Source organism: Salmo salar, chromosome ssa08, assembly GCF_905237065.1.
Source record: "Salmo salar chromosome ssa08, Ssal_v3.1, whole genome shotgun sequence".
NCBI classification, from domain to species: domain Eukaryota; kingdom Metazoa; phylum Chordata; class Actinopteri; order Salmoniformes; family Salmonidae; genus Salmo; species Salmo salar.
The window spans coordinates 24328309-24354075 of NC_059449.1; the positions used below are offsets into that span (position 1 = coordinate 24328309).

At 43.7% G+C, this 25767-nt stretch overlaps 3 protein-coding genes across 4 annotated transcripts in view; 2 read left to right on the forward strand and 1 right to left on the reverse strand.

Moving 5' to 3' along the window:
* The window catches only part of LOC106597603 (uncharacterized), a 35766-nt gene extending 30793 nt beyond the window's left edge, over window positions 1–4973 (reverse strand). Inside the window, exon 1 of the mRNA XM_045723033.1 lies at window positions 4893–4973. The gene's annotated coding sequence lies outside the window, so the exon portion shown is untranslated. The remainder of the gene's footprint in view (window positions 1–4892) is intronic.
* The window catches only part of LOC123744234 (NACHT, LRR and PYD domains-containing protein 12), a 294132-nt gene that overhangs the window by 258237 nt on the left and 10128 nt on the right, over window positions 1–25767 (forward strand). The window lies entirely within an intron of this gene.
* LOC123744235 (NACHT, LRR and PYD domains-containing protein 3) overlaps window positions 11768–25767 on the forward strand; it is a 53246-nt gene continuing 39246 nt past the window's right edge. For both annotated transcript variants that reach the window (XM_045723047.1, XM_045723046.1), the window contains exon 1: window positions 11768–11918. In XM_045723047.1, coding sequence (XP_045579003.1) covers window positions 11848–11918 — 71 coding nt within the window. In that variant the 5' untranslated portion in view covers window positions 11768–11847. The remainder of the gene's footprint in view (window positions 11919–25767) is intronic.

The window sequence follows — 25767 nt, forward strand, 5'->3', positions numbered from 1 at the left end:
AACCCTGTAGACTATAATATAACCCCATACCCTACCTCATAGCCCTGTAGACTATAATATAACCCCATACCCTACCTCACAGCCCTGTAGACTATAATATAACCCCATACCCTACCTCATAGCCCTGTAGCCTATAATATAACCCCATACCCTACCTCATAGCCCTGTAGACTATAATATAACCCCATACCCTACGTCATAACCCTGTAGACTATAATATAACCCCATACCCTACCTCATAGCCCTGTAGACTATAATATAACCCCATACCCTACCTCATAACCCTGTAGACTATAATATAACCCCATACCCTACCTCATAACCCTGTAGCCTATAATATAACCCCATACCCTACCTCATAGCCCTGTAGACTATAATATAACCCCATACCCTACCTCATAACCCCATAGACTATAATATAACCCCATACCCTACCTCACAGCCCTGTAGACTATAATATAACCCCATACCCTACCTCATAACCCCATAGACTATAATATAACCCCATTCCCTACCTCATAGCCCTGTAGACTATAATATAACCCCATACCCTACCTCATAACCCTGTAGACTATAATATAACCCCATACCCTACCTCATAGCCCTGTAGACTATAATATAACCCCATACCCTACCTCATAGCCCTGTAGACTATAATATAACCCCATACCCTACCTCACAACCCTGTAGCCTATAATATAACCCCATACCCTACCTCATAGCCCTGTAGACTATAATATAACCCCATACCCTACCTCATAACCCTGTAGACTATAATATAACCCCATACCCTACCTCATAGCCCTGTAGACTATAATATAACCCCATACCCTACCTCATAACCCTGTAGACTATAATATAACCCCATACCCTACCTCATAGCCCTGTAGACTATAATATAACCCCATACCCTACGTCATAACCCTGTAGACTATAATATAACCCCATACCCTACCTCATAGCCCTGTAGCCTATAATATAACCCCATACCCTACCTCATAGCCCTGTAGACTATAATATAACCCCATACCCTACCTCATAGCCCTGTAGACTATAATATAACCCCATACCCTACCTCATAACCCTGTAGACTATAATATAACCCCATACCCTACCTCATAGCCCTGTAGACTATAATATAACCCCATACCCTACCTCACAGCCCTGTAGACTATAATATAACCCCATACCCTACCTCATAGCCCTGTAGCCTATAATATAACCCCATACCCTACCTCATAGCCCTGTAGACTATAATATAACCCTATACCCTACCTCATAGCCCTGTAGACTATAATATAACCCCATACCCTACCTCATAGCCCTGTAGACTACAATATAACCCCATACCCTACCTCATAACCCTGTAGCCTATAATATAACCCCATACCCTACCTCATAGCCCTGTAGACTATAATATAACCCCATACCCTACCTCATAACCCTGTAGCCTATAATATAACCCCATACCCTACCTCATAGCCCTGTAGCCTATAATATAACCCCATACCCTACCTCATAGCCCTGTAGACTATAATATAACCCCATACCCTACCTCATAGCCCTGTAGACTATAATATAACCCCATACCCTACCTCATAGCCCTGTAGACTATAATATAACCCCATACCCTACCTCATAGCCCTGTAGACTATAATATAACCCCATACCCTACCTCATAGCCCTGTAGCCTATAATATAACATTGATACATATTGACTAGGCTGGTCAATATGAATCAGCATCAATGTTAGGAAGCCTATAATGATCATTTTTGAAAGTTGAAATCAGTATTGTATTAACTTAACAATTCTGCGGATGTCTTACCCCCTAAATCACCTCTCTCTGCGATGGCCTAACTCAGGGTTCCCCAACTGGCGGCCCGCGGGCTAAATCTGGCACTCCAGTAATATTATTTGGCCCCCCAAAGACCCCAAATTAAATATGAATATTCTTTAAATGAAAAATTATTATAATAATCTCGGACCAAGATGCAAAAACTCCCAAATGCGATGTCCCAAGAAGGAAGTAACTCTACCTAAATAATGCACAACTTACATTTTAACTTCATTCATGAGGAGAGAGAATGCAGGAGACGGTCAATTAATAAATCAGGCAGCGGACCATTTAGTGGTGCTGAAACGTAAAGCTGCAACCGCAGCGCAATCAATAGGAGGTGAACAGCGCCTGGTGCTGAAAATATAGCAGCACAATCAATAGGAGGTGAACAGCGCCTGGTGCTGAAAATATAGCAGCACAATCAATAGGAGGTGAACAGCACCTGGTGCTGAAAATATAGCAGCACAATCAATAGGAGGTGAACAGCGCCTGGTGCTGAAAATATAGCAGCACAATCAATAGGAGGTGAACAGCACCTGGTGCTGAAAATATAGCAGCACAATCAATAGGAGGTGAACAGCGCCTGGTGCTGAAAATATAGCAGCACAATCAATAGGAGTTGAACAGCGCCTGGTGCTGAAAATATAGCTCACTTGTTATGCAAGTGTTGCACAGCAACAAATGGAGAAAACCTACACCAGTCGAGTAAATTATTTCAACAATAATGTTCATTTTAGTTTGACTTTATAAACAACAAGAGGGCTTAATTGGAGTCTATTTCTTCCGAGCCGAGGCCCATATAAAATAACTTAACTGGCTGAGGTCGGCTATGAGGCTTCACAGCATCTTTCACAATAACAAAACATATTGCCTCATAGAAGTGGGATTTGTTTTTATTAGACCTACTTACAATTGCAACTGGCCTAAAATGTAGCATCCTACATAAAACAATCATTTATAGAAAAAAAGGTGATGTCTGTGTCTGTATGTCTGTATCGGGATAGCCTGCTCCTTTAACGTCAGAACAAACAGAAAATACTGTCAGCTTGAGACCTGGATAAACACTCACAATAATGTGTTTCTAAAAGTCAATTCAAAGGCTGTGTAGAATGACTGTATATCCTAATAAGGCATTTAAGTCATATATTTATTTTATACAGCCTAAATGTGAAATGTATAGGCATGATGTTGAAGTGCTGTTGTTGATGAGTTGTTGAAATGCTGAGCGCTCCTGCCAGCCTCTAGCATGTCTGTCAGGGATTCCTAGGAGTGGTGGTTGGAGTCGCAGAGATCAGAGGGTAAGTATAACGTCTTTTATTTATCCGGCACTAAACGGTCACGCCAAAAACAAAGGGCGCGTAAAAAGTAGACCAGCCCAAAAACACAGGGCAAAACAGTCCGAAGAGAAATTAGATGCCAGCCAGCACATCCAACAATAAAACAGTGAAATAATCCGGCACAAACCCGGGCGGGCCTAACAGGCTTAAATAAAAACAAAATCAAGAAACAAAACAGGGAACAGGTGCAACCAATAAGACCGAACAAACAGAAGGAAAAAGGGATCAGCGGCGGCTAGTAGACCGGCGACGACGACCGCCGAGCGCCGCCCGAACAGGCAGGGGAGCCACCTTCGGTGGGATTCGTGACAATGTCAAACATACTTCACAATTGATTTCTGAAATGGCCTTGAAATAATAATAATAATAATAATAATAATAATAATAATAATATAGGCTAAATGGCTTGTTCCTGACTGGTTTAGAGTTAGTATGTTGTTTAGTAACCAGTTGAAATGATGAAAGTCATTGTTCCTGACTGATTTAGAGTTAGTATGTTGTTTAGTAGCCAGTTGAAATGATGAAAGTCATTGTTCCTGACTGATTTAGAGTTAGTATGTTGTTTAGTAGCCAGTTGAAATGATGAAAGTCATTGTTCCTGACTGATTTAGAGTTAGTATGTTGTTTAGTAGCCAGTTGAAATGATGAAAGTCAATTGATAGTGACAGAATCCTACATTACATCCCAAGCAAAGTCCATGTTTTTGTCTCCTCGCCTATAGAAGGTTGTAGCACAGCCTCTGAATGTCATAGAGACAAACCAATGATATTCTATATGCAACACAAATCCCTCTTGTTGTTAGTAGCCTAAAGTCTAATTAAAATAAACGCTGTTTAAGTGAATTACGCCTCTCGAATTAGTCTACTTTCAGCACACATGCGCTGTTCATCTCCGCGGCTGCCGCTTCATATGGTATGTAAATTAATTATATATGGTTTGTTTATTTCTTTATTTAATTGAATTGAATCAGGGGAGCTAAATTGAGACCAGTGTCTCATTTATAATGGTGTCTTGAGGACAACAATTCCATCATTACAACAACAAAAGATAAGAATAAACTACAAGACAGCTATAAATACATTCAGCACTGCTTGAGTTCACATGAGGTGCGATCAGTTTATCTCGCCGGTTGTACTGGGGCTTGTATTCAGAAGAAAGGTGTGTCGACAGCGATTGAACCAGTGGGTAACATTATGCAACGGCGCGCCGTCCAACTTATATCGAGCGCACAGCAGTGAGCAAAACGGACGACCACTTTCCTGATCGGTGTCGCCAGAAAGGATTTTCATCTTTGATTTAGCCCTACTTTTAAATAGTTTCTATGTACCATTGTTGCTCGTCACTTTACTTGACTGACTTGTTGAAACAGAGTGTTTTCTTTAGTGACAGCTTTACATAATTCCGATTCATGTCTTCTAACGTAGTTTCATCATGCGGATAATAATCACGATAATGCGCTGTCAGTCGCCTTTACCAATAATACCCCCATAGCCCTGTAGCCTATAACATCACATTGGATCATATTGATTAGGCTAATTAATATGAATCAACACCAATGTAAATAAGACTAAACTTCTCATGTTGTAAAGTTGAAATCAGTATTGTATTAACTTTACAATTCTTCAGGTGTGTTTCCCTTAAATCATCTGTCTCTCTATGAAAGCCTAACTTCTCCACAACACTTTTCTACATTAAATTATAAAAGAACGTAACAAACCTCAGATGTTTTAGTCTTCTACCCGTAAGGTCCATTTCTTCCTCTAGGTCCTTAAACATGGACTACCTGTGTTGAGACATGAGGTGGAGGGAGGAGAGAGTGAGGGTGGAGGGGGAGGGGAGGAGAGAGTGAGGGAGGAGAGAGAGAGAGGGAGAGGTGGAGGGAGGAAAGAGTGAGGGAGGGAGAGAGGGGGAGGGGAGGAGAGGGGGAGGAGAGGAGAGAGTGAGGGAGGGAGGAGTGAGGAAGGTAGAGAGGTATCAGTGATATACTGTAAAGGTAGTGCACTATATAGGGAAAAGGGTGTCATTTGAGGGTACGTACTCTATACACTGTGTGGTAACATAGGACCTTATAGATTATTGACAAGGGATCTGTCTCTCTCACTAACACACACACACAACACAACAACAAAACACACACACACAAGTAACAGACTGACTACATTTACAGCATCTCACCTTAACAGACTGACTACACTACATTTACAGCACCTCACCTTAACAGACTGACTACACTACATTTACAACACCTTAACAGACTGACTACACTACATTTACAGCACCTCACCTTAACAGAGCTGACTACACTAGATATATTACAGTAAAGATATGATGAATAAAGCTGTAATATAACAGAATGTGGAGAGACTGAATATCAAAAACCACCTAGTCTAAGCAGCTTTCCTGTTAGAGGTTCATGAGAGAGACTGAATATCAACACAACCACCTCAGTCTATCAGCAGCTTTCCTGTTAGAGGTTCATGAGAGAGACTGAATATCAACACAACCACCTCAGTCTATCAGCAGCTTTCCTGTTAGAGGTTCATGAGAGAGACTGAATATCAATACAACCACCTCAGTCTATCAGCAGCTTTCCTGTTAGAGGTTCATGAGAGAGACTGAATATCAACACAACCACCTCAGTCTATCAGCAGCTTTCCTGTTAGAGGTTCATGAGAGAGACTGAATATCAACACAACCACCTCAGTCTATCAGCAGCTTTCCTGTTAGAGGTTCATGAGAGAGACTGAATATCAACACAACCATTCTCAGAGCCAGTTTCCACAGACACATTCGCAGTTACCCAACGAGCCCGGACTTGAACCATATCAACCATCTCTGGCGTGACCTGAAAATAGCTGTGCAGCAACAGCCCCTCATCCAACCTGACAGAACTTGTCAGGATCTGCAGAGAAGAATGGGATAAACTCCCCAAATACAGGTGTGCCAAGCTTGTAGCGTCATGCCCAAGAAGACTCGAGGCTGTAATCGCTGGCAAAGGATCTTCAACATAGTACCGAGTAAAGGGTCTGAATACTTATGGAAATGTGATATTTCCGTGTTCTTTAAAAAAATGTATTTGCTAAAATTTCTAAAAAACCAGTTTTTGCTTAGCCATTATGGAGTATAGTTGAGGGGAATAAAAACTTTTTTTTTTCATAAGGCTGGAATTGAAATGGAAATATATATATATATATATATATGATGGGATGTAGAGACATTATCGACAGTATGTGGATAGAATATGCAGTATATATATATATATATATATATATATATATATGATGGGATGTGGAGACATTATAGACAGTATGTGGATAGAATATGTAGTATATATATATATAATGGGATGTAGAGACATTATAGACAGTATGTGGATAGAATATGTAGTATATCTGTAGAATACGTGGATACATAATAGTATAACAGTATATTTTGAGCCGCAGCACTCGTCAGTTACACTTCAGAGAGACTGGGTTAAGATGTTAACTAACCTGGCTTGGAGCAGCACTCGTCAGTTACACTGCAGAGAGACTGGGTTAAGATGTTAACTAACCTGTCTTGGAGCAGCACTCGTCAGTTACACTGCAGAGAGACTGGGTTAAGATGTTAACTAACCTGTCTTGGAGCAGCACTCGTCAGTTACACTGCAGAGAGACTGGGTTAAGATGTTAACTAACCTGTCTTAGAGCAGCACTCGTCAGTTACACTGCAGAGAGACTGGGTTAAGATGTTAACTAACCTGTCTTGGAGCAGCACTCGTCAGTTACACTGCAGAGAGACTGGGTTAAGATGTTAACTAACCTGTCTTGGAGCAGCACTCGTCAGTTACACTTCAGAGAGACTGGGTTAAGATGTTAACTAACCTGTCTTGGAGCAGCACTCGTCAGTTACACTGCAGAGAGACTGGGTTAAGATGTTAACTAACCTGTCTTGGAGCAGCACTCGTCAGTTATACTTCAGAGAGACTGGGTTAAGATGTTAACTAACCTGTCTTGGAGCAGCACTCGTCAGTTACACTGCAGAGAGACTGGGTTAAGATGTTAACTAACCTGTCTTGGAGCAGCACTCGTCAGTTACACTTCAGAGAGACTGGGTTAAGATGTTAACTAACCTGTCTTGGAGCAGCACTCGTCAGTTACACTTCAGAGAGACTGGGTTAAGATGTTAACTAACCTGTCTTGGAGCAGCACTCGTCAGTTACACTGCAGAGAGACTGGGTTAAGATGTTAACTAACCTGTCTTGGAGCAGCACTCATCAGTTACACTTCAGAGAGACTGGGGTCAGATGATAACTACGGTGTTTCAAGCAGACTATTTTGCTCTATCGCACAGAGCAAAATAGTCTGCTTGAAATACCGTAGCTTATCTGTTTACTACTGTGAAGTGGATCCAATTAAATGAGAGATGGGAGGAATGGTAGCCAATCCTAACTTGTTATAGGCCTATAGGATATTTGGCGAGTATAGGATTTATTCTGCAATGATCATGGAAATGAAATAAATAACAGGAAATATATGCCTATTTCTAGTTATTATAGAATGTAAAGATACATCGATTAACGCTCTTCTCACTTACAGCTAATGATTGCATCTTGTTATTATATTTAGCCAGGTCTACCTGTTCTTTAGTTCTGAATAAGAGTCTCGTCATATATTCCCCATCTGCACCAGGCTACTACTAGTCTACTTTTGTCTTCTTGCAAAGCAAGACTTCAACCACTAGAAACTGTAAGGATGCCTGGTCTAAAGTTAGCGGGAAGGAGAGTGTGTGTGCGTCTGTGTGTCTGTCTGCGCGTGTGCTTTGTGTGTGTGTGTGTCTTCACATATTCTTCTACTTTAGATGTGTGTATTATTGTCCATTATTGTGTATTGTTTTGTATTATTGTGTATTGTTTTTTATTATTGTGTATTGTTGTGTGTTATTGTGTGTTATTGTGTACTGTTAGATACTACTGCACTGTAGGAGCTAGGAACACAAGAATTTCGCTACACCCACAATAACATCTGCTCAATGTGTGTATGGACCAATAACATCTGCTCAATGTGTGTATGGACCAATAACATCTGTTAAATATGTGTATGGACCAATAACATCTGTTAAACATGTGAATGGACCAATAACATCTGCTCAATATGTGAATGGACCAATAACATTTGATGTAAATGGCCCCTAGGTGTGAGAATTCATCAGTGAAAAATATATTGAGAAAGGTTGGTAAACCAATACATAGTCAGGGTTGGGGTCAATTCCATTTAAATTCCACTCAATTCAGGAAGTAGACTGAAATTCTAATTCCATTTATCCTCAATGCTTTTCAATTAAGACAAATTAGATTTGGAATTTGACTTACTTTCTGAATTGACGAATTCTAATGGAAGTGGCCCCAACCATGTACATAGTCACTATGAAAATATAGACCTTAATGATATTTTTAGTAAAAGTGAAATATTGTGTTTATTAATATGTAGTGTTTTAATCTCTGTGTGTCTGTGTCTCTTTCTGTGTGTCTGTGTACATGCTCGTGTGTGTGTCCCGGCCTCGTGTGTGTGTGTGTGTGTGTGTGTGTGTGTCGTGGGTGTGTGTGTGTGTGTGTGTGTGTGAATTGGTGAGATAATTAATAAATCATGAGTTAATTTGTGTAACATTGTAGGTCAGTTTATTCCAAACCTCTCCTCTGGGACCCCAAAGGGCTGCATGTTTTAGTTTTTACCCGAGAACGAACACCTTAGATTAAACTAATTAACTAATTATCATCAAGCCTTTGATTAGTAGAATCAGTTGTTGTTAGTGCAAAAACATTTATTTAGTTTTTATTAAAATGTTTATCTACCAGCCCAGGGACTACAGTTGAAAACTAGCTAGCTGGCTAAATCTGTCACATTTACAGAAATGTTGATTGATGTGCAGTATCCCTGTCAAATACATTTTCAATAAATACAATTAAAAGGCATGAATGTATTTATGTGTCTCTGTGAGTTGGTCTTTAATAAATGTGATTAGTTCAATGTAACATCATATACTATACATTATAATCAGTCTGTTTTGGGTTCTGCAGAATCATTGTCTATCATTGGTTCCCCATCCTATCATGTTACCATATAAACACAGATATGACCCGTCCAGCGTCCTTCTGCCGAACCTGGTTGTTGTCCCACTGCCCTCTGCTGGTAGCACTGCAAAACATCACTCAATTACATCACATTAATACAAATCCACTTTTACCAGATACAATATGAATTTATGGGCTGAACACCTGCATGAAGTGTATGAAGACTTTATATGACATCAATATCAACATATAATATAAAAAAAACCTATACGTGTTGAACGCGTCGACTGTGTTGAAATGGGAAGTAGCCAACATTTTATAAGGAAGTAGAGAAATAACGGCCGAAGAAACATGTTTGAGGTTTGTAGCCTTTTACAATTTAATATAGAAAAGTGTTTGAGAAGTTAGACTATTGTAGAGAGAGGTGATTTAGGGGGTTAAACATCCGCAGAATTGTAAAGTTATTACAATACTGATTTCAACTTTCAAGAATAATAATTGTAGGCTTTTATGTTGATTTATATTGATTAGCCTAATTAATATGATGTGATGTTATAGGCTATGAGGTATAGAGTTGTTGTTATAGGTGATTGATTGCACATTATCGTGATTTGCTATCCGATGATCCCCAACACAGTCGACACTTTGCGTTGTTTCAATTCCTGAAAGACGACGTGCGTCGGAATTTTGTAAATCTGTCGCTAAAGAAACTAGTCAGTCTCGTCAAGTCGGTCAAGTAAAAGTGACATGCAACAATTGTTACATAAACGATGTAAATGTTGACTAAATCAGGGTTTCCAAAAGTCGGTCTGGCTCTGAATTACCTGAATTTGAAACTCGTTGTCGTTCCAAAACGTTTTGCAACGGTTTGGTACGGTGTGCACTAGGTAGTACACCCCAGCTCATGCACAATCAAACGGACTTGCCAGACAAACCAATTGTTCAATTTTTGGACATTTTCTTGCATAACAAAGCAATGCGTGTCACCTTGTAGGCTACTACTAAACCAGAACAAGAAATGATGGTGTGTAGGCTGTATTCTCTTAAAGGGTTAGGAATAAATATCTGTCAGCTATTTTAACTTAAGCTCCCGAGTAGCGCAGCGGTCTAAGACACTGCATCAATACATACCCGGGTTCGATCGCGGGCTGTAACCGTCCGTGATCAGGAGACCCATAGGGCAGCGCACAATTTGGCCCAGCGTCGTCCGGGTTTGGGGACTTAATGTTACATAAATATGAACATATAATATAAACCTATACGTGTTGAACCCGACCACTGTGTTGAAATGGGAAGTAGCCAACATTTTATAAGGAAGTAGAGAAATAACGGTCGAAGAAACATGTTTGAGGTTTGTAGCCTTTTACAATTTATTATAGAAAAGTGTTTGAGAACTTAGACTATTGTAGAGAGAGGTGATTTAGGAGGTTAAACATCCGCAGAATTGTAAAGTTATTACAATACTGATTTCAACTTTCAAGAATAATCATTTTAGGCTTTTATGTTGATTTATATTGATTAGCCTAATTAATATGTGATGTTATAGGCTATGAGGTAGTGAGTTGTTGTTATAGGTGATTGATTGCACATTATCGTGATTTTCTATCCGATGATCCCCAACACAGTCGACACTTTGCGTTGTTTCAATTCCTGAAAGAAGACGTGCGTCGGAATTTTGTAAATCTGTCGCTAAAGAAACTAGTCCGTCTCGTCAAGTCGGTCAAGTAAAAGTGACATGCAACAATTGTTACATAAACGATGTAAATGGTGACTAAATCAGGGTTTCCAAAAGTCGGTCCAGCTCTGATTTATTATTATTATTGCACAATCAAACGGACTTGCCAGACAAACCAATGTGTCCATTTTTGGACATTTTCTTGCATAACAAAGCAATGCGTGTCACCTTGTAGGCTACTACTAAACCAGAACTTAGACTATTGTAGAGAGAGGTGATTTAGGGGGTTAAACTTCCGCAGAATTGTAAAGTTATTACAATACTGATTTCAACTTTCAAGAATAATAATTGTAGGCTTTTATGTTGATTTATATTGATTAGCCTAATTAATATTTGATGTTATAGGCTATGAGGTATAGAGTTGTTATAGGCGATTGATTGCACATTATAATGTCTACTACCATCTTTCAATGTAAAGTAGATGTCTATAATGTATTTTAGTTGTGTGTGGAGCCCTTGTAGACAGCTGTTGTTATGGAGTCAGGGGATCCAACAAGGGAGACTAGCTAATGGAGATCCAGGTCAAAGTAATAACAGATTGGACTGTAAATGTTTAAATGCAAGATGAAGTCTCTGTTTAAACTCTGACCACAGACCGTAAAAGTGTTGTCATTGTTATTGGTTCTTCAATGTTCAGAAATATTGACTGTTCTGTTATTTCTTATTGTAGCTGAGTGAGCTGTGACTTACATCTAAAATGAGTCTCTCTGGGGAGAGAGAGGAGGAGACCACTGCCTCTAAAAGATCTCTCTGGGGAGAGAGGAGGGGACCACTGCCTCTAAAATGAGTCTCTCTCACCAAAGACTCTCTGGGGAGAGAGAGGAGGAGGCCACTGCCTCTAAAACGAGTCTCTCTGGGGAGAGAGAGGAGGAGACCACTGCCTCTAAAATGAGTCTCTCTGGGGAGAGAGAGGAGGGGACCACTGCCTCTAAAATGACTCAAGACACCAGTTCTAAGAGGTAAGCGATTAATTGTAAATATATACAGTTCTCTTAAAGCTAGATTCCTTAACGGTGAAACCATCCGTTTGGGATGTTACAACAACAAAGATGTTACTACAAACAACAAACACAGTTTTCTTTCCCTCTCGGACATCGTTGCACACGCTGCCGGATGCTCTTCTCCCTCCGGTGTCAACAAATCACTGTTCATCAGATATGAGGAGTCAGAGAGTCAAATGTGGTCAACTCTGAATCAGTAGCGGTGCGTGGGTAAAATCACTGGGGGAGGCAGCCATATTAAAACCCATGTGTTGTGATCATTTCATTGTGTGCTCTATAACCTGTTAATTCATATGCCTTGACACAGTGATATATAGGACTAAAGGTCTAGACAATAAGACACTGTGATATATAGGACTAAAGGCTGAGACAATAAGACACAGTGATATATAGGACTAAAGGCTGAGACAATAAGACACAGTGATATATAGGACTAAAGGCCTAGACAATAAGACACTGTGATATATAGGACTAAAAGCTGAGACAATAAGACACTGTGATATATAGGACTAAAGGCCTAGACAATAAGACACTGTGATATATAGGACTAAAGGCTGAGACAATAAGACACAGTGATATACAGGACTAAAGGCCTAGACAATAAGACACCGTGATATATAGGACTAAAGGCTGAGACAATAAGACACTGTGATATATAGGACTAAACGCCTACACATTAAGACACAGTGATATATAGGACTAAAGGTCTAGACAATAAGACACAGTGATATATAGGACTAAAGCCTGAGACAATAAGACACAGTGATATATAGGACTAAAGGCTGAGACAATAAGACACTGTGATATATAGGACTAAAGCCTGAGACAATAAGAAACAGTGATATATAGGACTAAAGGCCTAGACAATAAGACACTGTGATATATAGGACTAAAGGCCTAGACAATAAGACACAGTGATATATAGGACTAAAGGCCTAGACAATAAGACACAGTGATATATAGGACTAAAGGCTGAGACAATAAGACACTGTGGCAGAAAAAATTCAACCACACCTTTGTTTTATCACAAAACCGGATAGAAACCTCTGTCCAGTGAAGTCCACAAAGCATATTGCATGTAACAAACAGGTACATGACCTACAGCATGGTCAAGGTAATGTTTCTGACATTTTCTGACCACTGAACAACTATTGATTTAGAACCACAGAGAGTTACAGCAAGTCACAAAGAAAACAGGAGCTGCTTCCACTGTTCCAACACCAGTTCAACCAAAAATAATTTAGTCCAATCAACATAAGCTAAATATGATGTGGCTGTGTGTGTGGAAGTAGAAAGATAATGTTGACTCACCCTACTTGTAAAGAAACACAAATGCCATCCTCCTGTCTTTCATGTTGACAAAACAGTCTATCACTCTGTCACACAGTACCCACTTTAATGAATGAATGGTTGGATCAGAATCGCCGTTATAATCATTAGCCATTACGGAGATTTAAGTAAAACCACAAGTCCAAATCCCTATCTCCATCCATGGCTAATTTAGGAAAGGGCAAGATTTACCTAGCTGGCAAGCAAGCCACAACGAGGTGCAACAATTAAAGTTCTTCTGTCAATGAAATATGCTCTCAATGGGATTTGATAGGAGTGAAGCCAAATCCAAACTGGCTTCCCTTGACACTGTTTTTTGTGAGCCAGGACCATTCACAGTTAAGCTCACTCAGTTTAGCTCAGGGGTGTCAAACTCAAATACCCAGTGGGCCAAAATGTAAAACCTGAACAAAGTTGCGGGCCAACATTGAACAAATGAACCTTTTAATATGGACCCAAACAAGTTTTGCTTTAACATTGAATATGGAACAAGCATCGCTTATTACCATACAATATATAATTTAATAGTGGAGACATGCAAAATCGAATTTCAAATGAAAAAACACATCAATGGCATTCATTTATTAAATAAATAAAATTTAAATAAAAATCGTATGCCTCTTTTCTATTTGCAGCCTTCTGATTTAAATACCAAAATAAACTTTTTCCACTGGCTAATAATTTTACAAATAAAATGATAATAAATCAATCAACCATTCAAGCCCATGCCTTGTAGCAAGAAAAAGTGCACAAAGAAAACGTTAATTATTGCACACTGATCTAATCTGATGTGCCCAAGCCAGATACCTGGCATCTCTTCTTGGATGCTAGTTCATCAATGTCTGGGCTCAGGCTCTGAGCTGAAGAAATCCTCAGTATCGAGCGAAGGTGTTCATCAGTCAGACGTCTCCTGTGAGTTGTTTTGGTCATCTTCATCGAGGAGAAAAGTTGCTCGCTGTCACGTCCTGACCAGCAGATGGAGCTGTTGTTGTAGTTTTGGGGTCAGGACGTGGCAGTCTTGTGTGTGTGATTGTTCTGTGTTGGTCTTGTGACTCCTGATCAGGAACAGCTGGGGATCGTTGTTCCTGATTGGGAGTCATATATGTAGGAGTATGTTTGTCACTTGGTTTTGTGGGTAGTTGTTGTTGCACTGCGTGTTGTGTGCCTGCAAAACTGTTCCTGTCTGATATATTGTTTGAATTGTTAAGTGGATGCTCTACTCCTTTATTTTAACTAAAGATGAGTATTCACATACCTGCTGCGCCTTGGTCCATTTTTACAGAAGACAGCCGTTACAGAACTACCCACCACCAAAGGACCATGCAGCGGAGAAGAGGAGAGAGGCAAGTGAGGGAGGAATGTTGGAGGCAGCCCCAATAATTTTTTAGGGGGGGGCACAAGGGCTATTTGGCGGGGCGAGATTACAGCCCCAGGCCAGCTCCCCGTACCCTTGTAGGGCAGACTGGACAGGTCCCGTGCTTTGGGGTTGGGGCTGTGGTGAGGCCTGGGATTTTCAGGCCGGTAGGCAAGGTACCAGCGCCCCGCATGTGTCAGGGCGAAGTAGGCATCGAGCCGGAACGGGTGATGCCAACCCTGCGCTCAAGACCGCCAGTGCGCCCTTTCGGTCCGGTGTTTCCCGCCAGACGCACTAGCATGGAGGTGCGTGTCTCCAGGCTGGTACGTCCAATACCTGCCCCACGCATCAGGAGTCAACAGTCGTGATCAGAGCTGCCCGCCAGTCAACAGTCACCAGAGCTGCCCGCCAGTCAACAGTCACCAGAGTTGCCCGCCAGTCAACAGTCGTCAGAGTTGCCCGCCAGTCAACAGTCGTCGGAGCTGCCCGCCAGTCAACAGTCGTCGGAGCTGCCCGCCAGTCAACAGTCGTCGGAGCTGCCCGCCAGTCAACAGTCGTCGGAGCTGCCCGCCAGTCAACAGTCGTCGGAGCTGCCCGCCAGTCAACAGTCGTCGGAGCTGCCCGCCAGTCAACAGTCGTCGGAGCTGCCCGCCAGTCAACAGTCGCCGGAGTGGCCGGACTGCGCTGAACTGCCGGAGTGGCCGGACTGCGCTGAACTGCCGGAGTGGCCGGACTGCGCTGAACTGCCGGAGTGGCCGGACTGCGCTGAACTGCCGGAGTGGCCGGACTGCGCTGAACTGCCGGAGTGGCCGGACTGCGCTGAACTGCCGGAGTGGCCGGACTGCCCTGAACTGCCGGAGTGGCCGGACTGCCCTGAACTGCCGGAGTGGCCGGACTGCCCTGAACTGCCGGAGTGGCCGGACTGCCCTGAACTGCCGGAGTGGCCGGACGCGCTGCCGGAGTGGCGGACTGCCCTGTTTGCGGAGTGGCGGACTGCCCTGTTCTGCCGGAGGGCCGGACTGCCCTGTTCTGCCGGAGTGGCCGGACTGCCCTGTTCTGCCAGAGTGGCCGGACTGTTCTGCCAGGCGGACTGCCCTCTGAGATGGCGGACTGCCCTGTTCTGCCAGAGTGGCGGACTGCCCTGTTCTGCCAGAGTGGCCGGACTGCCCTGTTCTGCCAGAGTGGCGGACTGCCCTGTTCTGCCAGAGTGGCCAGACTGCCCGGTTCTGCCAGAGGTGCCCGCCTGCCCTGATCTGCCAGGGTGCCCGGCCTGTCAGGATCAGCCCGAGTGGTCCTCCTGCCCTCCGGTCCAGCCCGAGTGGTCCTCCTGCCCTCCGGTCCAGCCCGAGTGGTCCTCCTGCCCTCCGGTCCAGCCCGAGTGGTCCTCCTGCCCTCCGGCCCAGCCCGAGTGGCCCGCATGCCTTCCGGCCCAGCCCGAGTGGCCCGCATGCCTTCCGGCCCAGCCCGAGTGGCCCGCATGCCTTCCGACCCAGCCCGAGTGGCCCGCATGCCTTCCGGCCCAGCCCGAGTGGCCCGCATGCCCCCCGGCCCAGCCCGAGGGGCCCTCCTGCTCTCCGGCCCAGCCCGAGGGGCCCTCCTGCTCCCCGGCCCAGCCCGAGGGGCCCTCCTGCTCCCCGGCCCAGCCCGAGGGGCCCTCCTGCCCCCCGGCCCAGCCCGAGGGGCCCTCCTGCCCCCCGGCCCAGCCCGAGGGGCCCTCCTGCCCCCCGGCCCAGCCCGAGGGGCCCTCCTGTCCCCCGGCCCAGCCCGAGGGGCCCTCCTGTCCTCCGGCCCGGCTCGAGGGGTCCGTCTGCCTGGCGCAGCTATCGGCTCCACCGAAGTGGGCGACGCCGAGGGTGGAGCAGGGTCCACGTCCTGCACCGGAGCCACCTCCAGGATAGGTGGGTTGGGGAGGGAGGGTGTAGCACAGTGCCGTCGTTGACGGCAGCCACCCTCCCTTCCCTCCCTTATCGTTTAGGGGTTATTGTTTATGGGTTTTGTTGGGGATTTTGTTTGTTGGTGTTTTTTCGTTGTTAGGTGCATTCCGGGGTCTGCACCTTGAGGGGGGGGTACTGTCACGTCCTGACCAGCAGATGGAGCTGTTGTTGTAGTTTTGGGGTCAGGACGTGGCAGTCTTGTGTGTGTGATTGTTCTGTGTTGGTCTTGTGACTCCTGATCAGGAACAGCTGGGGATCGTTGTTCCTGATTGGGAGTCATATATGTAGGAGTATGTTTGTCACTTGGTTTTGTGGGTAGTTGTTTTTGCACTGCGTGTTGTGTGCCTGCAAAACTGTTCCTGTCTGATATATTGTTTGAATTGTTAAGTGGATGCTCTACTCCTTTATTTTAACTAAAGATGAGTATTCACATACCTGCTGCGCCTTGGTCCATTTTTACAGAAGACAGCCGTTACACTCGCATAGATAAGTGCTGCCGAACATGGAGAGCATCTGAGCAGCTTGGGTGCGGAGCTGAGGCATTGTGTCAGGGATGAACCGTGGAAACTGTGCGGCGCCCACAGCATCATACTTTGACTTCAGCGTGTCGTTGCACTGGAGTTCAATCAGCTCCATTTGGATGTTGGTTGGTGCATTTTCCACATCAACTGCGAAAGGATTACTAAGCAGTTCAAACCTACATTTCTGGACATCGAAGTCGGCAAATCGCCGGCTAAACTCAGCGGAGAGAACACTGAGTTTTTCAGCAAACTGTGCGCATGGGAACACGGCGGTAGAGATCTGCGCTTTTATGGTTTGGCAGCAGGGAAAATGGCAAGGGTTTCCTTGCAGCATCTGATTCTCCCACAGGCACAGTTTAGTTTTAAAGGCCCTCACTGCAGCGTACATGTCTGTGATGATGCGCCCCCGCCCCTGAAGCTGCAGGTTCAGCGCATCGAGATGGCTCGAGATGTCACAGAGAAAGGCCAGCTCACAGAGAAACTTTTGCTCCCGGAGCTCTGCTGTATCCTTCCCTTTGGTTTCCAGGAATTGACATATTTCCTCACGCAGCTCGAAACATCTGTTCAGTACTTTTCCTCTGCTTAGCCATCTCACCTCTGTGTGATACGGCACGTCTGCGTATTCCGAACCACACTCCTCTAGAATTTTTTTTAACTGGCGGTGATTCAGACCTTTGGCTCTTATAAAGTTAACTACCTGTGTTACTGTGGTCATAACATGTTCCATCTTTAGGGCTTTGGCACACAGTGATTCCTGATGTATGATGCAGTGGTAAACAGTTAGCTCACCTGCACAGTTCTCTTCCCGCATCTTCTCCCAAACCATGCCCACCAGTCCACTCTTTTTACCGCACATCGCTGGCACACCATCTGTCGTTAATCCAACGAGTTTATCCCACGGCAGCTTTATTTCAGTTACACATTTGGAAACCTCCTCAAAGATTTCCTTTCCTGTGGTTGTGCCATGCATTGATTTGAATCCCAATAGCTCCTCCGTAACACACAGATTTGAGTCCACTCCACGGATGAAGACTGACAGCTGAGCAGTATCAGATGCGTCGCAGCTCTCATCCACAGCGAGGGAGAACGCAACGAAATCTTTTCCCTTTTCCATCAGCTGGTCATACAGACTGGTGGCAAGATCACATGTGCGATCAGCTACTGTGTTCCTGCTCAGGCTCACGTTTGAAAATGCTTGCTTTTTCTCTGGGCATACGAGGTCACAAACTTTCATCATGCACTTTTTCACGAACTCTCCCTCATTAAAGGGCCGGGCTGATTTTGCGATCTCTGCTGCTACTATATAACTAGCCTTTACAGCAGCCTCACTTTGTGATGTGGCTTTTTTGAACATATTCTGTTGTGAAACCAAACTTCTTTTCATCTCCTCTACTTTCTGGCTCCTTTGAGTCATGTCCAGGTCCTTGTATTTGTCATGGTGTTTCGTTTCATAGTGTCGTCTAATGTTGTACTCCTTACTTACAGCCACGTTGACTCCACAAACAAGACAAACAGGTTTGTCTTTTACATATGTAAACAGATATTCTGCCTCCCAATTGTCCAGAAAGCTCCTGTTTTCTGCCTTTCTTTCGCCATTTTTGGGAAGGGATAGCGCTGACAGTTGTAGCGTCTATGTTGCTATGACTACTGTCACAGAGGAGAGGGCGTTTCTGGGTCCTGTCCTGATTGGCGCGCGAAAACAACAGCAGAGCATTATGGGATTCGTAGTATTAGCGGTGAATGCGCTGTATAATACAGGCGGGCCAGCTCTAGTAGTAATTTGGTATTGTCTCGCGGGCCAAATATAATTACCCCGTGGGCCAAATTTGGCCCGCGGGCCAGAGTTTGACACCCATGGTTTAGCTCAACGCTGATTGGCTAATTTTTTATACTTTTTTTGTCAAGGAATGCCAGATGCTCTCTGGCTTCCCTTGTCTTCAATGCTACAGAGTACACAGTGGCAGAATACCTGACCACCGCGACTGACCCAAAATTAAGAAAAGCTTTGACTATGTACAGACTCAGTGAGCATGGCCTTGCTATTGAGAGGCTGCAATAGGCAGACCTGGCTCTCAAGTGAAAACAGGCTTTGTGCACACTGCCCCCAAAATGAGGTGGAAACTGAGCTGCCCTTCCTAACCTGCCAAATGTATGACCATATTAGAGACACATATTTCCCTCAGATTACAAAAACCCACAAAGAATTCCAAAACAAATCCAATTTTGATGAACTTCCATATCTACTGGGTGAAATACCACAGTGTGCCATCACAGCAGCAATATTTGTGACCTGTTGCCACAAGAAAAGGTCAACCAGTGAAGAACAAACACCATTGTAAATACAACCCATATTCATGTTTATTTATTTTCTCTTTTGTACATTAACCATTTGTACATTGTTATAACACTGTACATAGCCATAATATGACATTTAAAATGTCTATTCCTTTGAAACGTGTGAGTGTAATGTTTACTGTTCATTTTTATTGATTATTTCACTTTTGTTTATTATCTATTTCACTTGCTTTGGCAATGTAAACATATGTTTCCCATGCCAATAAAGCCCCTTGAATTGAATTGAATAGATGTCCTACATGTATAGAGACAGAGGGGGGCGCTGTTTCACTCACTCAGATGCTTTCTCCTCTGAGATACATTCAGCCTCTTGTGAATTGAAGGAACATTATGAAACGCAGAGAGACGAAAGATGAATGGTTTTATGTTTTGTATTTTTTTTGGCATCCATAAATACCTGCCACTGCTCTGAGTTCAACTCGAGATACCCAGTACCACGAGTGGCTCATCTTTTAGCCAGGTACATCTCTATGGCAACGAATCCTTCAGAACTAACCTAAGTGTTACACTACGAAGCAAGCTACAGCTACATCTACTCAGGCATTTATAAATCTAGCCAGCTTCAGTTAGCCAGTTTCAGTTAGCCAGCTTCCATTAGCCAGCTTCCGTTAGCCCGCTTCAGTTAGACCGCTTCAGTTAGCCAGCTTCAGTTAGCGTCACATTCCAGGTCAGGCTTCATCCATAATACGACGGTGGAAATTGCTCACCCGCCTGCCACTATTAAAGCCAATTTCTGCTTGATCTGGCAATGTGGTATACGGTTCAGAGGATCAGCCAGAAGAGGACTGGCCACCCCTCACAGCCTGGTTCCTCTCTAGGTTTCTTCCTAGGTTCTGGCCTTTCTAGGGAGTTTTTCCTAGCCACCGGGCTTCTACACCTGCATTACTTGCTGTTTGGGGTTTTAGGCTGGGTTTTCGTACAGCACTTTGAGATATCAGCTGATGTAAGAAGGGCTTTATAAATACATTTGATTTGATCAGTTAAGCAATTGTGGAACCTCCATAGGCTTGGAGGCCAAATTGAGCTTTGTACGGCGATGCCATGCGCCTCCCAAATGTTGCAACAAATGCGGAGGGCTCCGTATAGCTCCGCATTGACATGATTGGTTGATGGTAGGTGGGGGCGGGAGGTTTAAACTTCCTGATCAACAGCTCTGCTCTACTCAGCAAAGTGAAGAAGTATGAATGCCCTGACTTCTGGTCAATGCAGACTGCGGATTGACCATGCAGAGCCTTTTCACTCTAGCAGGCTTTTAACTGCTCGTGAATGAGGCACATTGCTAGTCCAACACCGAACACTTCGTTGAGATAATGCTGAAATATCAAATCCATGAGGCAGTAACACATTTTCATTTGTGCCGAAATTACAATCAAAGAAAAGTTATCTTGCAAGTTCAGCAGACTATGTTGTGAAATAGGTTTTTAGAAGTTCCTCCTTTATTTTATTACTTAGCGTTAATGCCGACTTCGGATGCTTTGCATTCATAAGCACACCAATCTGTTTAACAGCTTGTTGCATTGTGGCTGTAGACATATCATCCATAGAAGGTTTTGGTAGGCTGTCATTATAAATAAGAATTTGTTATTTTTTTATTTATTTTTTATTTCACCTTTATTTAACCAGGTAGGCAAGTTGAGAACAAGTTCTCATTTACAACGGCGACCTGGCCAAGACAAAGCAAAGCAGATCGACACATACAACAACACAGAGTTACACATGGAATAAACAAACATACAGTCAATAATACAGTAGAAAAAGGCTATATACAGTGTGCAAAAGAGATAGGATAACGGGGTTAAGGCAATAAATAGGCCATGGTGGCGAAGTAATTACAATATAGCAATTAAACACTGGAATGGTAGTTTGCAGAAGATGAATGTGCAAGTAGAGATACTGGGGTGCAAAAGGAGCAAGATAAATAAATAAATACAGTATGGGGATGAGGTAGTTGGATGGGCTATTTACAGATGGGCTATGTACAGGTGCAGTGATCTGTGAGCTGCTCTGACAGCTGGTGCTTATTAAAGCTAGTGAGGGAGATATGTGTCTCCAGCTTCAGTGATCTTTGCAGTTCGTTCCAGTCATTGGCAGCAGAGAACTGGAAGGAAAGGCTGCCAAAGGAGGAATTGGCTTTGAGGGTGACCAGTGAGATATACTTGCTGGAGCGCGTGCTACGGGTGGGTGCTGCTATGGTGACCAGTGAGCTGAGATAAGGCGGGGCTTTACCTAGCAAAGACTTGTAGATGACCTGGAGCCAGTGGGTTTGGCGACGAGTATGAAGCGAGGGCCAGCCAACGAGAGCGTACAGGTCGCAATGGTAAAATCAAATCAAATCAAATTTATTTGTCACATACACATGGTTAGCAGGTGTTAATGCAAGTGTAGCGAAATGCTTGTGCTTCTAGTTCCGACCATGGTGGGTAGTATATGGGTCTTTGGTGACAAAACGGATGGCACTGTGATAGACTGTATCCAATTTGTTGAGTAGAGTGTTGTAGGCTATTTTGTAAATGACATCGCCGAAGTCGAGGATCGGTAGGATGTTCAGTTTCACGAGGGTATGTTTGGCAGCATGAGTGAAGGATGCTTTGTTGTGAAATAGGAAGCCGATTCTAGATTTAATTTTGGATTGGAGATGCTTAATGTGAGTCTGGAAGGAGAGTTTACAGTCTAACCAGACACCTAGGTATTTGTAGTTGTCCACATATTCTAAGTCAGAACCGTCCAGAGTACTGATGCTGGATGGGCGGGCAGGTGCGGGCAGCGATTGGTTGAAGAGCATGCATTTAGTTTTACTTGCATTTAAGAGCAGTTGGAGGCCACGGAAGGAGAGTTGTATGACATTGAAGCTCGTCTGGAGGTTTGTTAACTTCTCTAGGGCCAGTGGGACGATTTCGTCCCACCTACGTAACAGCCAGTGGAATCCCGTGGCACGTTATTCAAATACCTTAGAAATGCTATTACTTCAATTTCTCAAACATATGACTATTTTACACCATTTCAAAGACAAGACTCTCGTTAATCTAACCACACTGTCCGATTTCAAAAAGGCTTTACAACGAAAGCAAAACATTAGATTATGTCAGCAGAGTACCCAGCCAGAAATAATCAGACACCCATTTTTCAAGCTAGCATATAATGTCACATAAACCCAAACCACAGCTAAATGCAGCACTAATTTTTGATGATCTTCATCAGATGACAATCTTAGGACATTATGTTATACAATACATGCATGTTTTGTTCAATCAAGTTCATATTTATATCAAAAACCAGCTTTTTACATTAGCATGTGATGTTCAGAACTAGCATACCCCCCGCAAACTTCTGGTGAATTTACTAAATTACTCACGATAAACGTTCACAAAAAACATAACAATTATTTTAAGAATTATAGATACAGAACTCCTCTATGCACTCGCTATGTCCGATTTTAAAATAGCTTTTCGGTGAAAGCACATTTTGCAATATTCTAAGTAGATAGCCCGGCATCACAGGGCTAGCTATTGAGACACCCACCAAGTTTAGCCCTCACCAAAGTCAGATTTACTATAAGAAAAATGTTATTACCTTTGCTGTTCTTCGTCAGAATGCACTCCCAGGACTTCTACTTCAATAGCAAATGTTGGTTTGGTTCAAAATAATCCATAGTTATATCCAAATAGGGGCGTTTTGTTCGTGCGTTCAAGACACTATCCGAAAGGGTAAAGAAGGGTGACGCGCCCGATGCGTTTCGTGACAAAAAAATCTAAATATTCCATTACCGTACTTCGAAGCATGTCAACCGCTGTTTAAAATCAATTTTATGCCATTTTTCTCGTAAAAAGCGATAATATTCCGACCGGGAATCTGTGTTTTAGTACAAAGAGAGAGAAAATAAAAACATGGGGTCGCCTCGTGCACGCGCCTCAGTCTGATTGTCCTCTGATAGACCACTTACCAAAGGCGCTAATGTTTTTCAGCCAGGGGCTGGAATTACATCATTCAGCTTTTTCCCGGGTTCTGAGAGCCTATGGGAGCCGTAGGAAGTGTCACGTTACAGCAAAGATCCTCAGTTTTCAATAAAGAGAGTCAAGAAGAACAAGAACTTGTCAGACAGGCCACTTCAGGTAAGGAATCTTCTCAGGTTTTTGCCTGCCATATGAGTTCTGTTATACTCACAGACACCATTCAAACAGTTTTAGAAACTTTAGGGTGTTTTCTATCCAAAGCCAATAATTATATGCATATTCTAGTTTCTGGGCAGTAGTAATAACCAGATTAAATCGGGTACGTTTTTTATCCGGCCGTGTAAATACTGCCCCCTAGCCCTAACAGGTTAACACAGTGTCCAAGGAAGGGCCAGAAGTATATAGAATGGTGTCGTCTGCGTAGAGGTGGATCAGGGAATCACCAGCAGCAAGAGCGACATCATTGATGTATACAGAGAAGAGAGTTGGCCCGAGAATTAAACCCTGTGGCACCCCCATAGAGATTGCCAGAGGTCCGGACAACAGGCCCTCCGATTTGACACACTGAACTCTATCAGAGAAGTAGTTGGTGAGCCAGGCGAGGCAGTCATTTGAGAAACCAAGGCTGTTGAGTCTGCCGATAAGAATGTGGTGATTGACAGAGTCGAAAGCCTTGGCCAGGTCGATGAATACGGCTGCACAGTAATGTCTCTTATCGATGGCGGTTATGATATCGTTTAGGACCTTGAGCGTGGCTGAGGTGCACCCATGACCAGCTCTGAAACCAGATTGCATAGCGGAGAAGGTATAGTGGTGTTCGAAATGGTTGGTAATCTGTTTGTTAACTTGGCTTTCGAAGACGTTAGAAAGGCAGGGTAGGATAGGATAGATATAGGTCTGTAGCAGTTTGGGTCTAGAGTGTCACCCCCATTGAAGAGGGCAATGTTCGCGGAAGCTTTCCAATCTTTGGGAATCTCAGATGATTTGAAAGAGAGGTTGAACAGGCTAGTAATAGGGGTTGCAACAATTTCGGCAGATAGTTTTAGAGAGGGTCCAGATTGTCTAGCTCGGCTGATTTGTAGGGGTCCAGATTTTGCAGCTCATTCAGAACATCAGCTATCTGGATTTGGGTGAAGGAGAAATGTGGGAGGCTTGGGCGAGTTGCTGTGGGGGGGTGCAGTGCAGTTGGCCGGGGTAGCGGTAGCCAGGTGGAAAGCATGGCCAGCTGTAGAAAAATGCTTATTGAAATTCTCAATTACAGTGGATTTATCGGTGGTGACAGTGTTTCCTAGCCTCAGTGCAGTGGGCAGCTGGGAGGAGGTGCTCTTATTCTCCATGGACTTTACAGTGTCCCAGAACTTTTTTGAGTTTGTGCTACAGGATGCACATTTCTGCTTGAAAAGCTAGCCATAGCTTTCCTAACTGCCTGTGTATATTGGTTCCTAACTTCCCTGAAAGGTTGCATATCATGGGGGCTAATGCAAAATGCCACAGGATGTTTTTGTGCTGGTCAAGGGCAGTCAGGTCTGGAGTGAACAAAGGGCTATATCTGTTCCTTGTTCTACATTTTTTGAATGGGGCATGCTTATTTAAGATGATGAGGAAGGCACTTTTGAAGAATAACCAGGCATCCTCTACTGACGGGATTAGGTCAATATCATTCCAGGATACCCGGGCCAGGTCGATTAGAAAGGCATGCTCGCTGAAGTGTTTTAGGGAGCGTTTGACACTGATGAGGGGTGGTCGTTTGACCGCAGACCCATTACCGATGCAGGCAATAGGGCAGTGATCGCTGAGATCTTGGTTGAAAACAGCAGAGGTGTATTTGGAGGGCAAGTTGTTTAGGATGATATCTATGAGGGTGCCCGTGTTTACGGATTTGGGGTTGCAACTGGTAGGTTCATTGATAATTTGTGTGAGATTGAGGGCATCAAGCTTAGATTATAGGATGGCCGGGGTGTTAAGCATGTCCCAGTTTGGTCACCTAGCAGCACGAGCTCTGAAGAAAGATGGGGGGCAATCAGTTCACATATGGTGTCCAGAGCACAGCTGGGGGCAGAGGGTGGTCTATAGCAAGCGGCAACAGTGAGAGACTTGTTTCTGGAAAGGTAGATTTTTAAAAGTAGGAACTCGAATTGTTTGGGTACAGACCTGGATAGTAAGACAGAACTCTGCAGGCTATCTCTGCAGTAGATTGCAACACCGCTGACTTGCCTGACTTGCCTAGTTAAATAAAGGTTAAATACAAAAATAAAGGCTCTGCATGGTCAATCTGACGTCTGCATTTGCCGTGCAGCATTTTACGGTGATACGGCCTCTGCAGAAGTCAGTGCGTTCATACTTCCTGTTCTTCGAGGAGCAGTG